Genomic DNA, 17,747 nt, shown 5'->3' with positions numbered 1-17,747 from the left:
ACCACCCTCAGGATCAAGTTCAAAGTCCCCCCCTCTGCCCCCAGGCCTCCTCCTAATCCCTCAGCTCTGACCTCCTCACCTGCCCCACCCACCCCCAACTCCAATCCAGCTCCAGACTCACCTGAGCTTGCTGACTGCGGCCCCAGGGGCCCTGCACCCCTGTTCCTCCTGCTTTGCTCAAGCCCTCACTTCTTTCGTCTTTGCCCAACTGTCTGCTCCCCAGGCGGCCCCTCCCTGACTCCAGCCCGGTTATCCCCGCCCCCATGCGGACACGCACCCTGCGCCCCCACGCACTCTTATGCACTGTTTATGCACTCTTATGCACTGTTTATGCACTGTTTATGCACTGTTTATGCACTCTCACGCACTGTTTATTTGACAACTGCTCTGTCCCTCCCAGAAGGGACCCTCAGCCTTCCTGGCTGCTCCCTGGCTCTCCCAGCCTGAAATGGGCACTGGGGGGCCACCACAGAGGCTGAGGGAGTTGGGACAGGTCTCCTCTTTCTGTGTCGCCATCTCCTCTCTGGAATGGTCACTCTGGGTTCCTGGGGTGGGGGGGGGGGCGGGGAGCTGAGGCCTCCTGGGTGTCCTGACCCCAGCAGCCTCCCTGGCCAGCAAGGTGCTTCTGGAGTCCCTTCCTGGTGGACAGGAAGACCCGCCCTCCAAGAAGCCCCTCCAGGCACCCCCATGTCCTCTGGACTCCTGGAAAAGCATGGCCCCGGGTCTGCTCAGGTCCTTGAAACTCAAGCAGGACTATGATGGAGGCAGGAAGACACTGGGGGGCCCCTCTTTTTCTGGAGTCCCTGAGCACAAAATCCCAGGCCATCAAGATTGGGTGCTTGGAAAAAGTCCATGTGTATCACAAGACAGAGACAGCTTCAGCCTCCAGGGTGGTCCAGGTGCATTGAGACTTCCAGGCAGGGAAGAAAGACCCGTGGTGGGGGGGGTGGCTGGGGTCAGTGCAGGGTGGGCGCCAGCAGCAGCAGCAGCAGCAGCGCCCCCGCCAGCAGTGCCAGCAGCGGGGCGCAGGCGGCCGGCCCGGGGTGCCCGGCGGCGGTGGGGCCAGACGGGGGCTGCAAGTCGCAGTCGCTGCTGTAGGGCTCCAGGCAGGCTGCGAAGGCCATCACGTGCGCCACGAAGCTCTGCTCCTGCACGCCGTGTACCAGGTGCGCCCGGGGGCCGCGCGCGAACACCGCCACGTCCTCGCCGCCGTGGGTCTCGCCACCCAGGGGCACGGCCGCCTGCTGCCGGTATGCGGGGTCCCCTGGGAGGAGGGGGGCGCGGCTCAGGGCAGGCGGGGAGGTGGCTTCCCCCTCAGTTGGGTCCCAGGCCTGGCTCCTCCCCCCAGTCCCATCCACCGCCCCCCACTCCGCACTCCCCCCCCACTCCCCACCCCCCAGCACCCTGGTGCACTCACTGCTCTTGGTTTCATCAACATCAGGCCTTGCGCCTTGGCTGAGCTGGTATCCCGGGCCATTGCCATAAAGGATGGAGGTGTAGGCCTTGCCATCATGGGCTTTGCCATCGGCCAGCCCTGCAGGGTGCAGGAGAGCTGGGGATCACACTGACGGGTCTAGGGAGCCTCTCCTGGGTGCTGAGCCCAGGACTTCTTGCCTCTTTGTTGTCCCACCCCCTGGGCAGGCCATTTGCTCGTGGTACCCATTTTGACAGATGAGGAGACTGGCTCAGAGCCACGTTGCCCAGTAACTCTAGGGGCTGGCCCCTGCCCCTCTCCCTGGTCTTACCAAAAACGGAGCTTCCACGCAGCGGGTAGCCACCATAGGTGAAGACATGAGAGTGGTCGGCCGTGACCAGGGTCAGTGTGTCCTCTTCGCTAGTGAGCTGGCCAGCCTTGTCGATGGCGGTGTCAAACACGACGGCCTCGCTCAGCGCCCTGTAGGCTATGCCCTCGTGGTGTCCGTGATCAATGCGGCCTCCTGCGGGAAGGTCACGTGGACATGGGTGCTGCCACCTCCTCCCTGACAGCCCCCCTCCCTCCTGTGCTTGGCGAGGGGCTGCCACTCACCCTCCACGAAGAGGAAGAAGCCACGGGGGTTCCTGCCCAGCACCCGCAGGGCCACCTCCGTCATCTCCACCAGGGAGGGGTCCCTGCTGAGGTCTCGTTCCATTTCATATCTCATGTCTCCTGGCTCAAAAAGGCCTGTGGGAGGGGGACCAGAGGTGACCAGAAGCTGGGGAGTGGAACGGAGGTCCAGGGCCCATGCTTGGCCATCTGAGGACCTGGGGGGCGCCAGTGGGGGTGGGGGGTCTTTACCCATGAGGTGTGTTACGCTGGGGTCCTGGGACGCCTGAATGAGCGCGGTGCGGTTCCACACATACCGGGCTCCCTGGAGGGGGCAGAGCCAGGCCTCAGCCCGCAGCCCAACACCCTGCAGCCCTGCCCTGCCGTGCCCCCCGCACCCCTGAACCCCTGTCACCTGGTGCTTGGCCTGCCACTCCTGTACCAGGTTCCGCTTGTCCTCCCGGACTCCGTTCTGACTGGCATCGTCTGGGTATTCAGGGTCCGGGGTCCCCTCAGGAAACATGTACTTGCGGCCTCCACCCAGGATCACCTGGAGCCAGAGATGGGGGGGTGGGCTTGGGCCCGGCTGGCCCTTTGCTCCCTCCTCAGACAGCCCCTGGCTCTGCCCAGCAGGTCCGTGGGAAGGGCCTGCCCCCTCCTACACCTTCTGCACAGGCCCCCCACCCCCACCCCAGACCCAGAGACCCTGCCAAGCCCCGGGACTGGGGGTGGCCTGGGACTGGTGTCGGGGTGGGTCCCGCCCCCTCCGCGCAGCCCCGCCCCCTCCGCGCAGCCCCGCCCCGGCCCCTCCCGCCTCACATCGATGTCCATGTTGTAGACGAGCTGCGTGGAGATGTCCTGGCAGCCGTTCTTCTTCGCCTCCGCAGGCAAGTCGGCATCGGAGTACCAATTTCTGTTCACTGTGTGTGCATAGGTACCAGCCGGCGAGGCATGCTGCACCCTCGTGGTGGTCACCACTCCCACCGACTTTCCTGAGGGTGGCAGAGGTCAGGGTGGGCCACTCAGGTCTGCGCCCACCCCTGCCCATCAACCCGACCCCAGACCCACCTGCTTTCTTGGCCCGGTTCATCACGGAGATGACCTCGTTGCCGTGGGTCGTGTTGCACTGGTTATAGTGGGCTGCGGCGCTTACCCCGATCGTCTTCATATTGGCCTTGACCCCGCAGAGGAAGGCGGTGGCCGTGCCTGCGCTGTCTGGCACCTGTCTGTCCACGTTGTATGTCTGGGAGCAGAGACACCTTCAGCTCTGTCTGCGGTTGACGCCCAGACCCTAGATCCATCCTCGCGGCCCCCGGGCCCCACCTCAGAGCCCAACCCTCCTGGGCTCTTCCCTTCTGCCCTGGCTCCTGGTCCCACACCCACCCAGGGGCACCCAGCCTTACCTTGGACAGAGCCAGGTACGGGAATCGGTCCATGGCCAGGGGCGTCTCAGGTCCCGGCTTGCCATTCATCTGCCCCTTTAGGATCCGAGTGGCGGTCACCGTGGACACCCCCATCCCTGAAGGTACACACGTGTCAGGCCCGAGTCCCCACGCCTGGCCTGGGTCTGCAGGCAGCCTTGGGTGCCAGGGTTGTGGGGGCCCCAGGGGCTGGACAGGCCTGGCCCACTCACCATCCCCCAGGAAGAGAATGAGGTTCTTGGCTGGCGTCTGGGTGGGTTGCAGCTTCTTGGCGACATCCAGGGCCTGGGCTGCCTGGCGGTTCCAGAAGGCTGGGTCTTCCTCCTCAACTGGCCAAGGGGAGAGTGCAGGCCGGGTCAGCCTTGGGGCAGTGCCCTGTGAGGGGGGTGTGGGTGGGGGGCCGGCAGGGAGGTGCCTCATTACCTGGGATGAAGCCAAGGGAGAGCGGCAGCCGCAGGCCCAGCAGCAGCAGCACCCAGCCGCCCTGCATCCTGTGCAGTGGGGCGGAGGGCCGGGACCCTCAGGAGGCCGGGCCTGGAGCAAGGCTGGGACACCAAGGTATCAGCTCCGTACAGGCTGCTTGGGCTTAAATCAGGGGAGGATTTGCTCCCTGCTGTAAAAGACTCCATGTCCCTCCCAAGCCCGAGGTGGCCACACCCTGCCCCTGGCCCTGTCCTCTGACTTTAAGCCTTATTGCCCCCGAAGGGAGGTGGCAGGTGTGGTCCCCATCTCAGGATGGTCCCAGCTGTCTCCCCAGGGCAGGGTGAGGATTGGAGGGCAGGTGCCCTTTGCCTGAACAATAGTTCCAAGGTCCTGAAGGGGCGGCTCCCAACCCCTGCTCACCAAGCCTCCTGGGAGAACCATAGCTTCTCTGCTCATTTCATTTCTTCAGTCTTTTTTTTTTTTCTTTTTTTTTCCCTTTCCTTTCCTTTCCTCTCCTCTTCTCTCCTCTCCTTTCCTTTCCTTTTCTTTTTAAGGCCGCACCTGAAATGTATGGAAATTCCCTGGCTAGGGGTTGAATTTGAGCTGCAACTTTGGGAGTTCCTGTTGTTGCAGAGGGGAAATGAATCTGACTAATATCATGGGGATGTGGGTTTGAGCCCTGGCCTTGCTCAGTGGGTTGGCACCCAGTGTTTCCGTGAGCTGTAGCATAGGTCACACATGAGGCTGGGATCCCAGGTTGCTGTGGCTGTGGTGTAGGCTGGCAGCTGCAGCTCCAACTTGACCCCCAGCCTGAGAACCTCCATATGCCACAGGTGTGGCCCTAAAGAGCCAAAAAAAAGACACTGGGAGCTAATAAAAACACCAATGAAACTTTTTTGGTTTCCAGGGTAAATTGAGCTGATATTGACCAGACGTCCAGACCAGAAGGAGGGCCTTTTGTTACAGCCTGTGCAAACTTCTCAAAGCACGCTACATGGAACCTTAAAATTCTAGAACATTGAATTTTTTTTTTTTCCTTTTAGGGCAGGTGTGGCATGTGAAAGTGTCCCGGCTAGGCATCGGATCAGAGCTGCAGCTGCCAACCTACACCACAGCCACTGCAACGCCAGATCTGAGCAGCATCTGCAAGCTACACCACAGCTCACAGCTGTGCCAGAGTCTCAACCCATTGAGCGGAGACAGGGATGGAACTTGCCTTCGTATGGATACTTGTTGGGGTCACTTCCATTGATCCTCAGCGGGAACTCTGAACATCGAAATCTCTTGATTACCAGATTCGTTGAAATCTTGTCATTGATACAAAGAGGCAAATTAAAGAAAGTGAGTAATGGAGCAGGTCCCTGTGGAGCTCCCTGGTACAAATTCTTTCCTGTCTGCTGTTTCTTCTTTGTTGGAAATAGGCTTCATTCAGCCTCCTAGACTTTCCCCGAGTTCCAAAGGGAAGATTCAGACCATTGCTCATTAGGGAAAGAAGGGAACAGAGAAAGAAATGAGTACAAGTCAAGCAACTATAATGCGGGAGTTCCCCCATGGCTCAGCAGTTAAAGAACTCAACTAGGATCCCTGAGGATGCGGGTTCCATCCCTGGCCTCACTCAGTGGATTAAGGATCCAGTGTTGCTGTGGCTGTGGTGTGTAGGCTGGCAGCTACAGCTCCAATTCGACCCCTAGCCTGGGAACTTCCCTATGCCATGGGTTTGGCCCTAAAAAACAAACCGAAAAACAATAATGCAAAAAGCATTAAGAAAACAAAAAGGAAATACCAAATAAATAAACAAAAAGAAAACACAATAGTGCAGCCTTGGGGCAGGGTCCTGGTTCCTCCTCCTGGAACATACCTAACAGTATTTTGAGTTTTTCTGTTGGAACGAAGGCCCCTCCTAGGTGGAGAAGGGCAAACACCTGATTCCTGGAGCACAGCCTGTGCCTTCCCGCCAACCAATCAGAAGAAAGTCACGTGCCCCACGGCCCTCACCCCAAATATTCCTGTAAAAACTTCTTCCCACAAAACTTCAGAGAGTTTGGGGGTTCTCTGAGCACAAGTACCCTTTCTCCTTGCTTGACCCTGCAAGAAATTTTCTCTGCTCTAAACTCCAATGTTTCCGTTTCTTTGGCCTCCATGGGCATCGGGTACAGGAACTTGTGTTCGGTGACAATTTCGGTGAAGCCAGCCTAGGAGTCTGTGCTGATGTCAGGTCCACCCTTGGCCAGAGGCAGCCCCTTTCCCAAGTCCCCGACAGCTACCAGGGCTTACTTCACTACAAGAAACTTGGAGGGACGAACCATGAGAGGTGCCAGCTGCTCCACTGCCCAAGGCTGTTTGAGAGGAGAATCTTCTGGAGCTGCCGGGGTGCCCACTGGGTGTCTCAGTAACTGGGATAAGTTTCTCCAGTTTGCACAACTGGACCATCAGGCCTGGTGGTGCTGGTGCTTGGGGGGAGGGGGGATCCCCCACTAGGGATGCTGGAGGGAGAGGGGGTGGGTACAGCCAGGCAGAGAAATCAGAGGCTCCGGAAACAGCATCATTCATCCAAGAAGCCCCAAGGTCCCTGAGCCCCACATGGGCCAGGCCCTGTGGGTACAGTGGTGAGGGAGCCTGGCAGACGCAGGCCCTGTGTCCAGGGGCTGGGAGTCAGGGCAGGGAGACTCCACATTCAAAAAGTGAGTTGACGCAGAAGAAGGGAGTAGGTGGGTTCATTCACAGTCCCCACTACCTGGCCTGGCCTCCCACCAGCCCCAAAACCAGGCTCCTGAGGCCCAAGGGCCTGTTCGAGCACTGGGGCTGCTGGTCGGAGGGGACAGGCTGCCTCCCTCTGTGGCTCCTGCAGGGTGGGCTCTTTCATGGCTCTGCAGCCCTTTTCTCCCTCCGTGGGACACGGGTTAGGGGCGGGGAGTCCCTCCACGACTGCCAACCAATACCCCCGGCCCGGGGCAGGGGAGTGCGGGGCATGGGCAGGCGCTAAAGGCAGGCCCAGGACACCCCCTGATTGTAGCGGCTCTGCTCCAGGCTCCTGGCCAGGCGGTCCAGGCCCTAGTTCAGTGCCCTTGACAGCCTTTCCGAGAGTCCTCCTGGGCGGTGCTCCAGTCCTGTGGGCTGGGCTGGGCTGGCCCAGTAGCCTCCCCACCTTCAGCCTGAGCCGCTTTCGGCATCCCTGAGTGGGGGCATCGGATCGGAGGGGACCCCTTCTCGGGAGTACGCGGTGCCCTCACTCCCCTTGGGAACTCGGCCGAACATGGAATCGCGGGGCCCAGAACCTGTGCTGGTGATGCTGGGGAACGTGTTCCTGAAGCCGCCATTCCCGCCACTGTTACCAAGGTGACACAGGGAGCCTGGAAAGAGGCAGGAAGAAGCTGGGCGCGGGGAGCAGGGCGGGCGGAGCACAGCGGGGCCGCGATGCCCTCTTCCTCAGGGCCGGCGGGAGGCGCCGCGCCGCGGGGCAGCAGAGGAGGCAGCGGGCGCACAGAGCTCCTGGGGTCGAGCACAGCCCCGGGAGGACTCTCTCCTCTTGGCTCCCGCCTTGGCCCGGGCGTGCTCCTGCGGGATAAGTGGCACCCGAGCCCGCTGCCATCAGCCACCTCTGCCGCCGCCGTCGCTGTGCCCAGCCTGCGTCCTCGCAGCTCTTGCTGTGTGTGCGGCTGTGGCATCTTCCGCTGCGCCTCTGCCCCGCGCGGCGCGGGAGGCTCCACGCCAAGGGCTCTGGGCACCCTGGGCCAGCTCGCTCTGCGCCTGCGGTGAAACTTCGTGTGATTTCCGGGGAGAACCAGTGGAAGCCAAGAGTGGCCCGCGGCGAGGACGAAGGAGAGAACCGGTTCAGGGTTCTTTAGGGCAGTCGTTAGCTCCATGTACAACAAGGTGACCCTGGGGCAGCTGCAGAAGATCACCCCCCATGTGAGTGCAAGCCCAGCCCCGGACGCCTGGCTCATCCCCTCCCCCAAGGGCAGGCAAGGCCTTCCAAGGCCATGGACTCCTGCGTCCTCTTGTGGCCTCTCCCTGGCCCCCTCCCTGTCTCCTGGGGTCCCTGCCACACCCAGCCCCACTGCCCCACCCATGGCCCCACAGCTGCGGTGGAAGTGGCTGCTGGACCAGATCTTCCAGGAGGACTTCTCCGAGGATGAGGAGCTGGTGCTGCTGGCCACGGACTACATGCAGCAGGTGTCCCAGCTCATCCGCTCCACACCCCGCAGGTAAGGCTGCCAGTCACCCACCTGCCCCCCACCTGCCCCCAGGCCCTTCCCCTGCACCCAGACCTCGCTGCCTGGTGAGCTTTCGGTGCCTGCCGCCGCCTCTGTCCAGTGTCCATCCTGGGAAGGCAGGCGAGGAGCACTGGCAACGGGGTCCAGATCCCTAGGGTCAGCCCTGGCTGTCCCAGTTGTGCTGTGGGGCCCCGGGGAGGGCTGGAAGCTTCCTGAGCTGCGGTGCCCTCTCCTGGGGGTGGTGAGGCTTGAGGGACTCTGACGTCAGAAGGCGAAATCATGGCCGCCGCTCTGCTCCCCCTGGGGCCACCTTGAGGAAGGCCTCCCTGGTCTCTGCCCCGCCTGGGAAGGAGCCGAGGAGGCCTCCGAAGGCCAGCCCTGAGGCAGGCAGTCACGCCCAGTGCCCACTCTCCCGCCCCGTGGCAGGTCAGAAAACCATGCTGCTGGCTCCTGCCCCATCAGCATCAGGGGCTCTGCTCGGTGGCCCGAGGTGTGTCCTGCCATGTGTGGGCCCAGCCCTGTTCCCTGACTGGGGCCGGGAGCACCTGGACTGACCCTGAGTCCTGCTCCGTCCAAGGCCAGGCTGGGGGTGGGGGTGGCGGTGGGGCGCCGGGGTGGGGGTGGCGGTGGGGCGCCCACGCCCGGGAGCCTGTGGGGACACCCAGCTGCTTCACCCGGCCCTCAGGATCCTGCACAACTACCTGGTGTGGCGTGTGGTGGTGGTGCTGAGCGAGCACTTGTCACCGCCGTTCCGAGAGGCGCTGCACGAGCTGGCACGCGAGATGGAGGGCAGCGACAAGCCGCAGGAGCTGGCCCGTGTCTGCCTGGGCCAGGCCAGCCGTCACTTTGGTACCCTCTTTGTCCGTGAGCACTTCTCAGCGGCCAGCAAGGCCAAGGTCAGGCTGCCCTGGCCTTGGGGCAAGGGCGGCAGTTTCTGAGCTGTTTCTCTGCCCGTTTAGGGGAAGCCTTGGGGCTGGGGGTGCCCTGTGGGGTGAGAATCCAGCAGGAAGTGCAGCAAAGCCCAGGTCCTGGTGTGGCCAAGCCTCCCCGGGGCCTTTGGGGTTGGGCATGTGGAGAAAGGTGGGCCCCTGGGAGAGGACACCGGGTTCCTGGCCTGCAGGCTGGTCCGGAGCTCGAAGCTGGGAAGCCCGAGGGCCTCAGCTGCTGCCCAGGGGCCTGATGCCCAGCATCCGCCCCAGCTGGAGGGCACCCACCCTTCTGGCAGGGCTGTGAGGCCCCCAGAAACCCCTCAGCCTGACAGCTTCCCGCTGGGTCCCCAGAGGTGATGTCCCCACCACCGGGGACGGCAGGCTCCTCACTCCTTTTTTCGGGGAGGGTGGAGGGAGACCAGCGGGTCAGAGGGAGCACAAGCCACGGGCATCCCAAGGACAGAGTCCCCACCCACGAGGTCCAGACAGCTTAGGAACCCAGAACCTGGGGTGGCCCTGCAGGGCGGGGTTGTGACATACGTGTCACCCACTCGTTCCCAAACTCCTTTCCCAGACGCCCCCGAGAGCATCCTCCCTGCAGCCCCGTGAGGGAGATGGAGAACGGAGGTGACCCCTTTTAGTGACCTGGACACTGAGGGAGTCAACCTGGCCTGCCCAGGGTCACGTGGCTCGTGTCCGCTGATGGGCACGTGTTGGCTGCCGGGTCCTCTGGAGTTCCAGGTGTCCATGCTACGCTCAGCTTCCCCCTTCACCACTGCTGTTGGGACATCGTGTCCGGAACAAAGACGCTGGCCATTGTGTTTGCCAGATGCTGTGCTCGCAGCCAAGCTGTGACACTGCCAGGGTGAGAAGCCGACCCAGCTCAGCACAGCTGCCCACTGGGCCTCAGTTTCCCTGGTGTTGGGTGAGGGGCCCTGCGAGCAGTGGGGAAGGCCCTTCTTGCTGTGCGGTGATTCCAGAAGCAGCCTCGGGGCGGGGTGTTGCTGGGCTGGCTCCGTCCTTTCCCGAGGGCTGGGCAGATTCCTCCAGGCAGAGCTCACTGGGTGACAGAAGGAATCTCCAACCAGCATCTGACGGAGGGGAGATAAAGGAGCTCGGCTGGTTTCCAACTGCACTTAGGCTTCCGGGCGCCCACCTGTGTGCCCACGTGCACAGAGCCCAGGCTTCTGTCATTCCCAGCTCTGAGCCAAGGCTTGAACCTGAGGGTCCCTGCTCCGTGACCTTGGCAGGTGACTCACCCTCTCCAGGCAGACCCAGGGGTTGTGTGCGTGGGGGTTGGGCCCACCTGTGGCAGAGGGATGTAAGCCTTGGGCAGAGGATGCTGGGGGCGCCCTCAGCCCACAGGCCCTGTGAGGGCCTGCTCTGAACAGATTCTGGGAGGACTCAAAGCCAGCTGGCGGGGTGGGCTTGTGTCAAGACTCTCTGCCTGCAAACTCAGAGGGGATGTGGGTTTTGGCAACCCTGGGATTTGGGGGGTGCCCAGAAAAGGGCACAGGGCATCTGGCGCCACCTGCCAGCCCTGTCCCCTAGGCCTTTCTAGCCAATTCAGTGGAGTCCAGAGTCAAGTTTCTGCCACCCATGGGCTTGCTTCTATGGTGACCCAGACGCCGAGTGCCCTGGGGGCCCCAAGTGTCCAACTTGTGAGCAGCTGTAAGTGCCATTGATTGATTGATTGATTGATTGATTGATTTATATATTTGGCTGCCCCACGGCATATGGAGTTCCTGGACCAGGGATCAGATCTGAGCTCTGGTTGTGAACTAAGCCATAGCTGTGGCAATGCCAGATCTCCAACCCACTATGCCAAGGCTGGGGATCGAACCTGCATCCCAGTGCTCCTAAGAATGTCGCCAATCCCCTCGTGCCACAGCAAGAACTCCCCAGGTACCATATTTTTAAATGGCTTGAGCACCCCCTTCCAGGTCCCTTGGGAGGTCCAGGGCCCTTGGTATGCAAATGTTATGTGGTGGGTTCTCCGGGGGCTTAGGTTTCTCCTCAGGCCCCCTTGGGAGGGCGGCTCCTTTCCCACCCCCCAGGCTGGGCAGTGCCCCAATTCCTTCTCTCCCCAGAGACCAGGGGGAGTCAGACTGCACTGAGGGTCTGGTTGCCGGAAGGTCTGTCTCCTTCCTCCAATCTGGATGCCTTAACCCTCCCCTAAACTGGCTTGAAGAACCCACTTTCCTTGGATTTAATACAAAGCAATTTCCCCTCCCCTCTGCCAGGGCTAGGCCAGACCAGAGGCTGAGCCCGGTGCCCCCAGGGCTGCCCCTCGGGCCACCCAGCAGCAGGACAGGACAGGGCAGCCGGCAGCGTAAAAGTCCAGCTTCCTTCCCGTGTCTTGTGGAGTTTGGACTCCAATTTGGAGACAGGGGGCTGAGAGGGACCTCGGCAGCCTGTACTTCACGTCCCGAAGGAGCAGGGCGCTATCCCCTGCAGCAGTCTCAGTGTCACCAGCATCTCTTGGAAAACTGCCAGGGGTGGGGACTCCCTCGTCCCAAGGCCTCCTCCCACGTGGAAAGCTGATTGTGCCCTGGCCTGGCCTTTCCTGCAGAGCCTCCTGTGAACTGGCCTCCAGCTCTGGTGTCCTGGTGGGGTCCCTGCCCCGTGGGGTCAAAGGGGACCCCAGGCTCCCACCCCTGCAGACACCTTCCCCTCCAGCTCAGACACCAGCCTTTGTCCTCAACGTTGCTCACATGACATGGCTGGTGGCTCATCTGGGGGCCTCCCCATCAGCCTGGGTGCGCTCGGCCCTCACCCCTTTCCAGCCCACCTTGCAGGTGCCAGCCCGCAGGTTCCATAGCTGTGGTCCTTCCCACCGGTATGGGGGCGTCCCTCATTTTGCCCTGTGTCACCACCGGCTCAGTTTCCTTCAGCCCTGTGGTGTGCTGTCCAGGACAGAAGGTGGCTCCCTCCCCACCTCCCCACCTTCCCGCACGGGGTGGGGGCGCCCCCTGCAGGGGGCTGCGGGGACATGTTCAGCTCTCAGATCCAGTCCTCTGAGTGACCCCCTGCTGGCCGGGCTGCTGTCCAGCATGAGCTCATCAGGCCAGAGGGGAAGGGGGCGGGCCTGGCCACCCCCCTCCCCCCCCTCAGCTGCGCCCCCATCTGGGAGCCTCTGGCAGCGGCTCTGGCTGATTCACTGGGTGGCAGGCAGCTCAGGTCCCCAAGCCTCTGTCACATGGTGCTGTGAAGCCACATCTCGCCTTGTCTATACCCTGCATAAACGAGAATAAAGCCTCCTACCTTCCTGCGGGACCAGACCATTGCAGGGGCTGCTGACAGGTCTGCGTGGAGAGGTCCGCACGTGGCTATTTCCCTCTCCCCTGAGGAGCCCAGGCGGGGAGGGGAGCGGAGGGGGTGCCATGCTGGCGGATAACAAGGAAGGACCAATCAGGTGAGCACAGAAGGACCAGAACGGGCCCTGGATGCCCCCCTGTTGAGGGTGGAAGGCAGCCTCACCACTGGAGACAGGGGTGGCTATTTGCTCCCCGAGGGGTTGCTCCAGAGACACAACTGGTTCCTGGGCACCAGGCCAAGCGTGTTGGCACAGGCTGGGCGACTCTGGTGACAAGGTCACATCAAGGGGACTCTGGGCTGAGGCCTGGCGTGTGCACTGGGAGGCAACACTGAGGCTGTGCTCAGCTGGGGTAAGCAGGCACTGGGCCGCCTTAGATCAGAGGGTGCTGTTTAATATCCGCCACAGCTTCCTGCAGGGCCCTGGGGGCCCCTCCGGGGGGCAGAGACTGGGGAGGCACCCTGGAAGGGGCAACAGCCTATCATGCAGATACTGACCAGCCCGGGAGACCTGTTTCTGGAAGCAGAGGAAACAGCCTCAGATGCAAGTGTCAGCGGCAAGGTCAGGACTTGGGCACATCTGGCATCCTGTCTGGGGGGCGTCACGGCCGTGCGCCCATTTTCACACATCACACAGCAGCCTGGGTACCACCTGAGCCACGCTGGGCTTGGTGTAGGGATAGGGGCTCAAGGGGGCTCTAGGTCTGGCTGGGACTGAGCCTGTGGCGCTCCCCAGGGCTCAGACTGAACTCTGCAGGGCGTGTTGCGACCTTGGTCACAGGGAGTTGTCTGGCCTGAGTCCCGTCTGGGGCCCAGGCCCGCCTGGTGTCCCAACTGCACCTGCTGTGTGCTGGGCTCTCCCATGCTTCGCCTCAACCAGGGCCCTGCCCCGACCTGGACACTCGGTGCTGTTCCCATTTAATAGCTAGCTCCATGCCGGCGCCCTCATCCTGATGGAATCACATTCATGTTTCGAGGCAGGACAAGAACATTTAAGCATAAGGGGCTCCCTGCCCGTCTGGCGCTCTCCCGAATGTGCCGCGTGCACCTGCGTTCCGCATGAAGCAGGACCTTCTCCAAGGTGCAAATGCCCGCTTGACAGTGAAGACCAATGTTTTTCTTCTTCCGCCACTGGCAGCATAACTCCTGGAGATTATATTTCTTTTCCAATCCTGTAAGGGGTCAAATTGACCTGTTGCTCCTTTTGTATGTAGGTTTGGACGGTGTAATTCAGGTGAACTTTATGTAAATGCCAGAGTGTTGTTTTGATGTATGATCCTTTGTCTCAAAAATGTATATGAACAGTCTCAGTTTTGTGCAGGACTTTCCCCCGGGTTATAATTCTTAGGTTGGTCTTTATAAAATTCTCTGTTCTTCTACAGATTGACTTTTGATTAATTTTTCATCTCCGACCCTGTGACCTGGCAGCCCATGCCCCATGGTTCTCAAGTGTCCTTGGGAAGAGAACGTGGGTGCAGGAGGCAAGGAGCCAGCACAGAGCCCCCTGCATGTTTGCTCGTTTCCAGGGCATTGTGATCTAGTAGAGTGCAGTGTGTCCTGCTAAGTTGATTTGATTATATTATTTTATTTTTATATAACCTGGCTGTGCCCATGGCTTGTGGAAGTCCCTGGGCCAGGGATCAAACCTGAGCCACAGTAGTGACAATGCCAGATCCTTAATGGCTAGGCCACCAGGGAACTCCTGGATTATATGATTTTAAGGAAAAGAATCCTCCTAAATGATCAGTTGGCTCACGAAAGATTCCTGTAAAGAAACTGCAAACAGGAGTGCCCGTTGTGGCTCAGCAGTAACGAACCCAGATAGTATCCATGGGGATTCAGGTTTGATCCCTGGTCTGGCTCAGTGGATTAAGGATCTGGCGTTGCAGTGACCCCCTAGTCTGGGAATTTCCATATTCCTGAGAGGCCCTAAAAAGACAAAAAAGAAAAAGAAAAAGAAACTGCAAATAATACCTGTAATCCGCACCAGGAGAACAACCCCAGAAGTGGCCGCTATGACACCCCCTCTCTCCCGACGCGTGCTCCGCGTCACCCATGCTACAGACCTGACAAGAAGGTAGCCCCACGTATACAAATTAAACAAAACCAATCCTTTGGAAGCCCCCTCACCTCCATCCTTGCTGGTAAAGCTTGTTGTGTTCCTGATTGACAGCAGGAACCCCCCCACCCCCCGCCCCCCCGGTCAGCAAGGCGTTTCAGAGCTAAGCTTTCAGCACAGGAAGACAGACCCCCGCACTTTCTCCCCAGGCATGTTTAAAGTGCTGGGCTCTTTCTTCCACCTGCTCCTTTTTGCTAGCTCCCTAAGTCATGATAAATATCCAGAAGGCTCTTTTAAACTTTCTTGCATAATAGCGTAAGACAAAAAACACCTACCACCAGGCAAACATTTATTCTTTCTGCTCGCAGTAAAAACGGCACAAACAACGAACAGAAAATGATCTGTCGACAAACCGAAAGGCATTTCTCTGTCAGCAAATACCCGTTGGAAGATGTAGCGAAAACACCGCTGTAGATTGAAAAAAAGTGTTTGAACAAATTTCCCAGGGTGGGAGGTTTGCTATGTAGATAGTTGGCTGAAAGTACAGGTATTTCTACACATCTCAGCTTAAGGTGGTTGCTGGATTCTGTTCCAATAATGAAATACACACCACCTTTTTTTGTTTGTTTTTTTGGTGTGAGCTACTAAAGGAAGGATGTGTCAGAGAAGATATATGTCCAACAGGTAATGCCTTGTTTGATAAAAACCATGAGGGAAAAAGTGTAAGTGCCTCCATTGATGGAAGAGCTACTCAGAAAGGATTTTATTGTAAAGGATTCTGGATGCGAGAAAAGGTGCAGAGGCAGCAGAGGCTGCAAAGCGCACTCGTTGGCCCATCCATGGTCAAACCATTGCAGGGAAGAACTAGAAACTTTGCGGGCACAACAAAGGCTGTAGCAGCATCAGTGGTATAAACTTTCTGACCAAGCTAGAGTGCAAGTGAAGGAGAAGCTTTAAGATAGATACAGGGTGAGTTCCCATTGTGGCTCAGTGGTAACAAAACCAGCCAGTATCCATGAGGATGTGGGTTCGATCCCTGGCCTTCCTCAGTGGGTTAAAGATCCAGTGTTGCCATGAGCTGTGATGTAGGTTGGCAGACATGGCTCGGATCTGGTGTGGCTCTGGCTCTGGCGGTGGCGTAAGCCAGCAGATGTAGCTCCTATTAGACTCATAGCCTGGGAACTTCCATATGCCATGGGTTTTGGCCCTAAAAAGACCAAAAAAAAAAAAAAGAAAGAAACAAAGTAATAAGATTGGGTGAGGCCATGAAAACATGATTTTGTAGCCACCACCGTGTTTAATAAAACCCCTCATACCTACACATTTAACAGAAAACTTGGAAACAGAAGAAACTTTTTTTAAAATTTACTTAGGGAGTTCCTGTCGTGGCTCAGTGGTTAATGAATCCGACTAGGAACCATGAGGGTTGCAAGTTCGATCCCTGGCCTTGCTCAGCGGGTTAAGGATCCAGCATTGCCGTGAGCTGTGGTGTAGGTCACAGACGTGGCTTGGATCCTGCATCGCTGTGGCTGTGGTGTAGGCTGGCGGCTACAGGCCCGATTCGACCCCTAACCTGGGAACCTCCATATGCCTCGGGTGCAGCCCTTAAAAGACAAAAGACCAAGAAAAAAGAAAGAAAGAAAGAAAGAAAGAAAGAGAGAGGAGAGAGAGAGAGGAGAGAGAGAGAGAGAGAGAGAGAGAGAAAGAAGGAAAGAAAGAAAGAAAGAAAAGAAATACATAAAATTTACTTAGAATTTATATACTGTTACATTCACCCTTTTATTTTATCTTATTATTTTAGTTTATTTTGGGGGGCTGTGCCCCAGGCATGTGGAAGTTCCCAGGCCATGCATCAAACCTGCACCACAGCAGTGTAGCCAGCTGCTGCAGTGACAATGCCAGATCCTTAATCTTCTGGGCCACAGAGGAACCCCCAGAGAAATGTTTTAATCTTTTTATTTTGTGACTGCCCCATGGCGTATGGGGTTCCCAGGCCAGGGATCAGATCCGAACTGTAGTTAAGACCTAGGCTTCCCTCAGCACCGGCAACGCTGCATCCTTAACCACTGTGATGGGATGGGTTTGAACCTGCATCTCAGAGGTTCAGAGGCACTGCTGATTCCATCGAGCCACAAGAGGAATGCCTGTTTTTATTTTTTTAATTTAAGAATTTTTTTTTAGCCCATGGCATGCAGCAGCTTGATATGAGATCTCAGCTCCTAGAACAGGGATTGAACCTGGGCCAAAGCAGTGAAAGCACCAAATCCTAACCACCAGACCACCAGGGAGCTCCACAGAACAATCTGTCTTTAAAATCAGCAGTTTTTTTTTCTTTTTTTTTCTCTTTTTAGACCCTGAGTAGGGATCGAATTGAAGCTGCAGCTGTTCACCTACACCACAGCCACAGATACCCTGTATCTGAGCCAGGTCTTCGACCTACACCATAGATCAAGGCAATGCCGGATCCTTAACCTACTGAGCGAGGCCAGGGATTGAACCCACATCCTCATGGATACTAGTTTGGTTCGTAATCTGCTGAACCACAACAGGAACTCCCAAGACTCGTTGGGTTCTTAACCAGCTGAGCCACAAGGGGAACTCCTAAAACCTGCGGTTTAAAATGTAGACTCGTCGGAGTTCCCGTCATGGCTCAGTGGTTAATGAATCCGACTAGGAACCATGAGGGTTGCGAGTTCGATCCCTGGCCTCGCTCAGTGGGTTAAGGATCCAGCGTTGCCGTGAGCTGTGGTGTAGGTTGTAGATGTGGCTCGGATCCACCGTTGGTGTGGCTGTGGTGTAGGCTGGTGGCTACAGCTCCGATTGGACCCCTAGCCTGGGAACCTCCATATGCCACAAGAATGGCGTAAGAGCATGGCAAAAAGACAAGAAAAAAAAATGTAGACTTGTGTTTTGAACCCATTTATGAAACATAATCAAGCAGCACCTTCTCTTAGGTTTGTATAAGACCTACTGACCAGTACCAGCTGCACTGTAGCTAAGTCCCTTTGCATAATTGGTGGGTGGAGCTTAAAAATGAGTTGATGATCCAGTAGGCCCAGCTGATGGGTTTCTTCCATCCAGCTCCAGAGTTTTGTGGCAGCCACTAAACCCAGAGGTGGAGTAAACTGCCCTGAGAGCCAGGCCTCAGACCAAGGTCTTACAACAGCGTCTTCACCTGCCCCCGCCCACCCCCGGCTCCGATCCAGCTCCAGACTCACCAGAGCTTGCTGACTGCGGCCCCAGGGGCCCTGCACCCCTGTTCCTCCTGCTTTGCTCAAGCCCTCACTTCTTTCGTCTTTGCCCAACTGTCTGCTCCCCAGGCGGCCCCTCCCTGACCCGAGCCCGGTTATCCCCGCCCCCACG

General features: G+C 58.5%; 1 protein-coding gene across 1 annotated transcript; it reads right to left on the bottom strand.

The window, feature by feature from the left end:
- Positions 1-279: 279 nt before the first annotated feature.
- On the bottom strand, positions 280-4,301 carry LOC125123649 (intestinal-type alkaline phosphatase-like). Its single transcript, XM_047773766.1, has 10 exons — positions 3,868-4,301; positions 3,657-3,773; positions 3,427-3,542; positions 3,092-3,266; positions 2,843-3,015; positions 2,439-2,573; positions 2,027-2,348; positions 1,746-1,937; positions 1,418-1,534; positions 280-1,264 (listed from the first exon to the last, which is right to left on the bottom strand). Exons 1-10 carry the CDS (start codon positions 3,932-3,934, stop codon positions 957-959), a joined length of 1,722 nt encoding a protein of 573 aa, XP_047629722.1. The 5' UTR covers positions 3,935-4,301; the 3' UTR covers positions 280-956.
- Positions 4,302-17,747: the final 13,446 nt, after the last annotated feature.

The sequence above is a fragment of the Phacochoerus africanus genome, chromosome 3 (genome assembly GCF_016906955.1).
Source record: "Phacochoerus africanus isolate WHEZ1 chromosome 3, ROS_Pafr_v1, whole genome shotgun sequence".
Classification (NCBI taxonomy): domain Eukaryota; kingdom Metazoa; phylum Chordata; class Mammalia; order Artiodactyla; family Suidae; genus Phacochoerus; species Phacochoerus africanus.
This window is presented reverse-complemented; position numbering and strand designations above follow the sequence as displayed.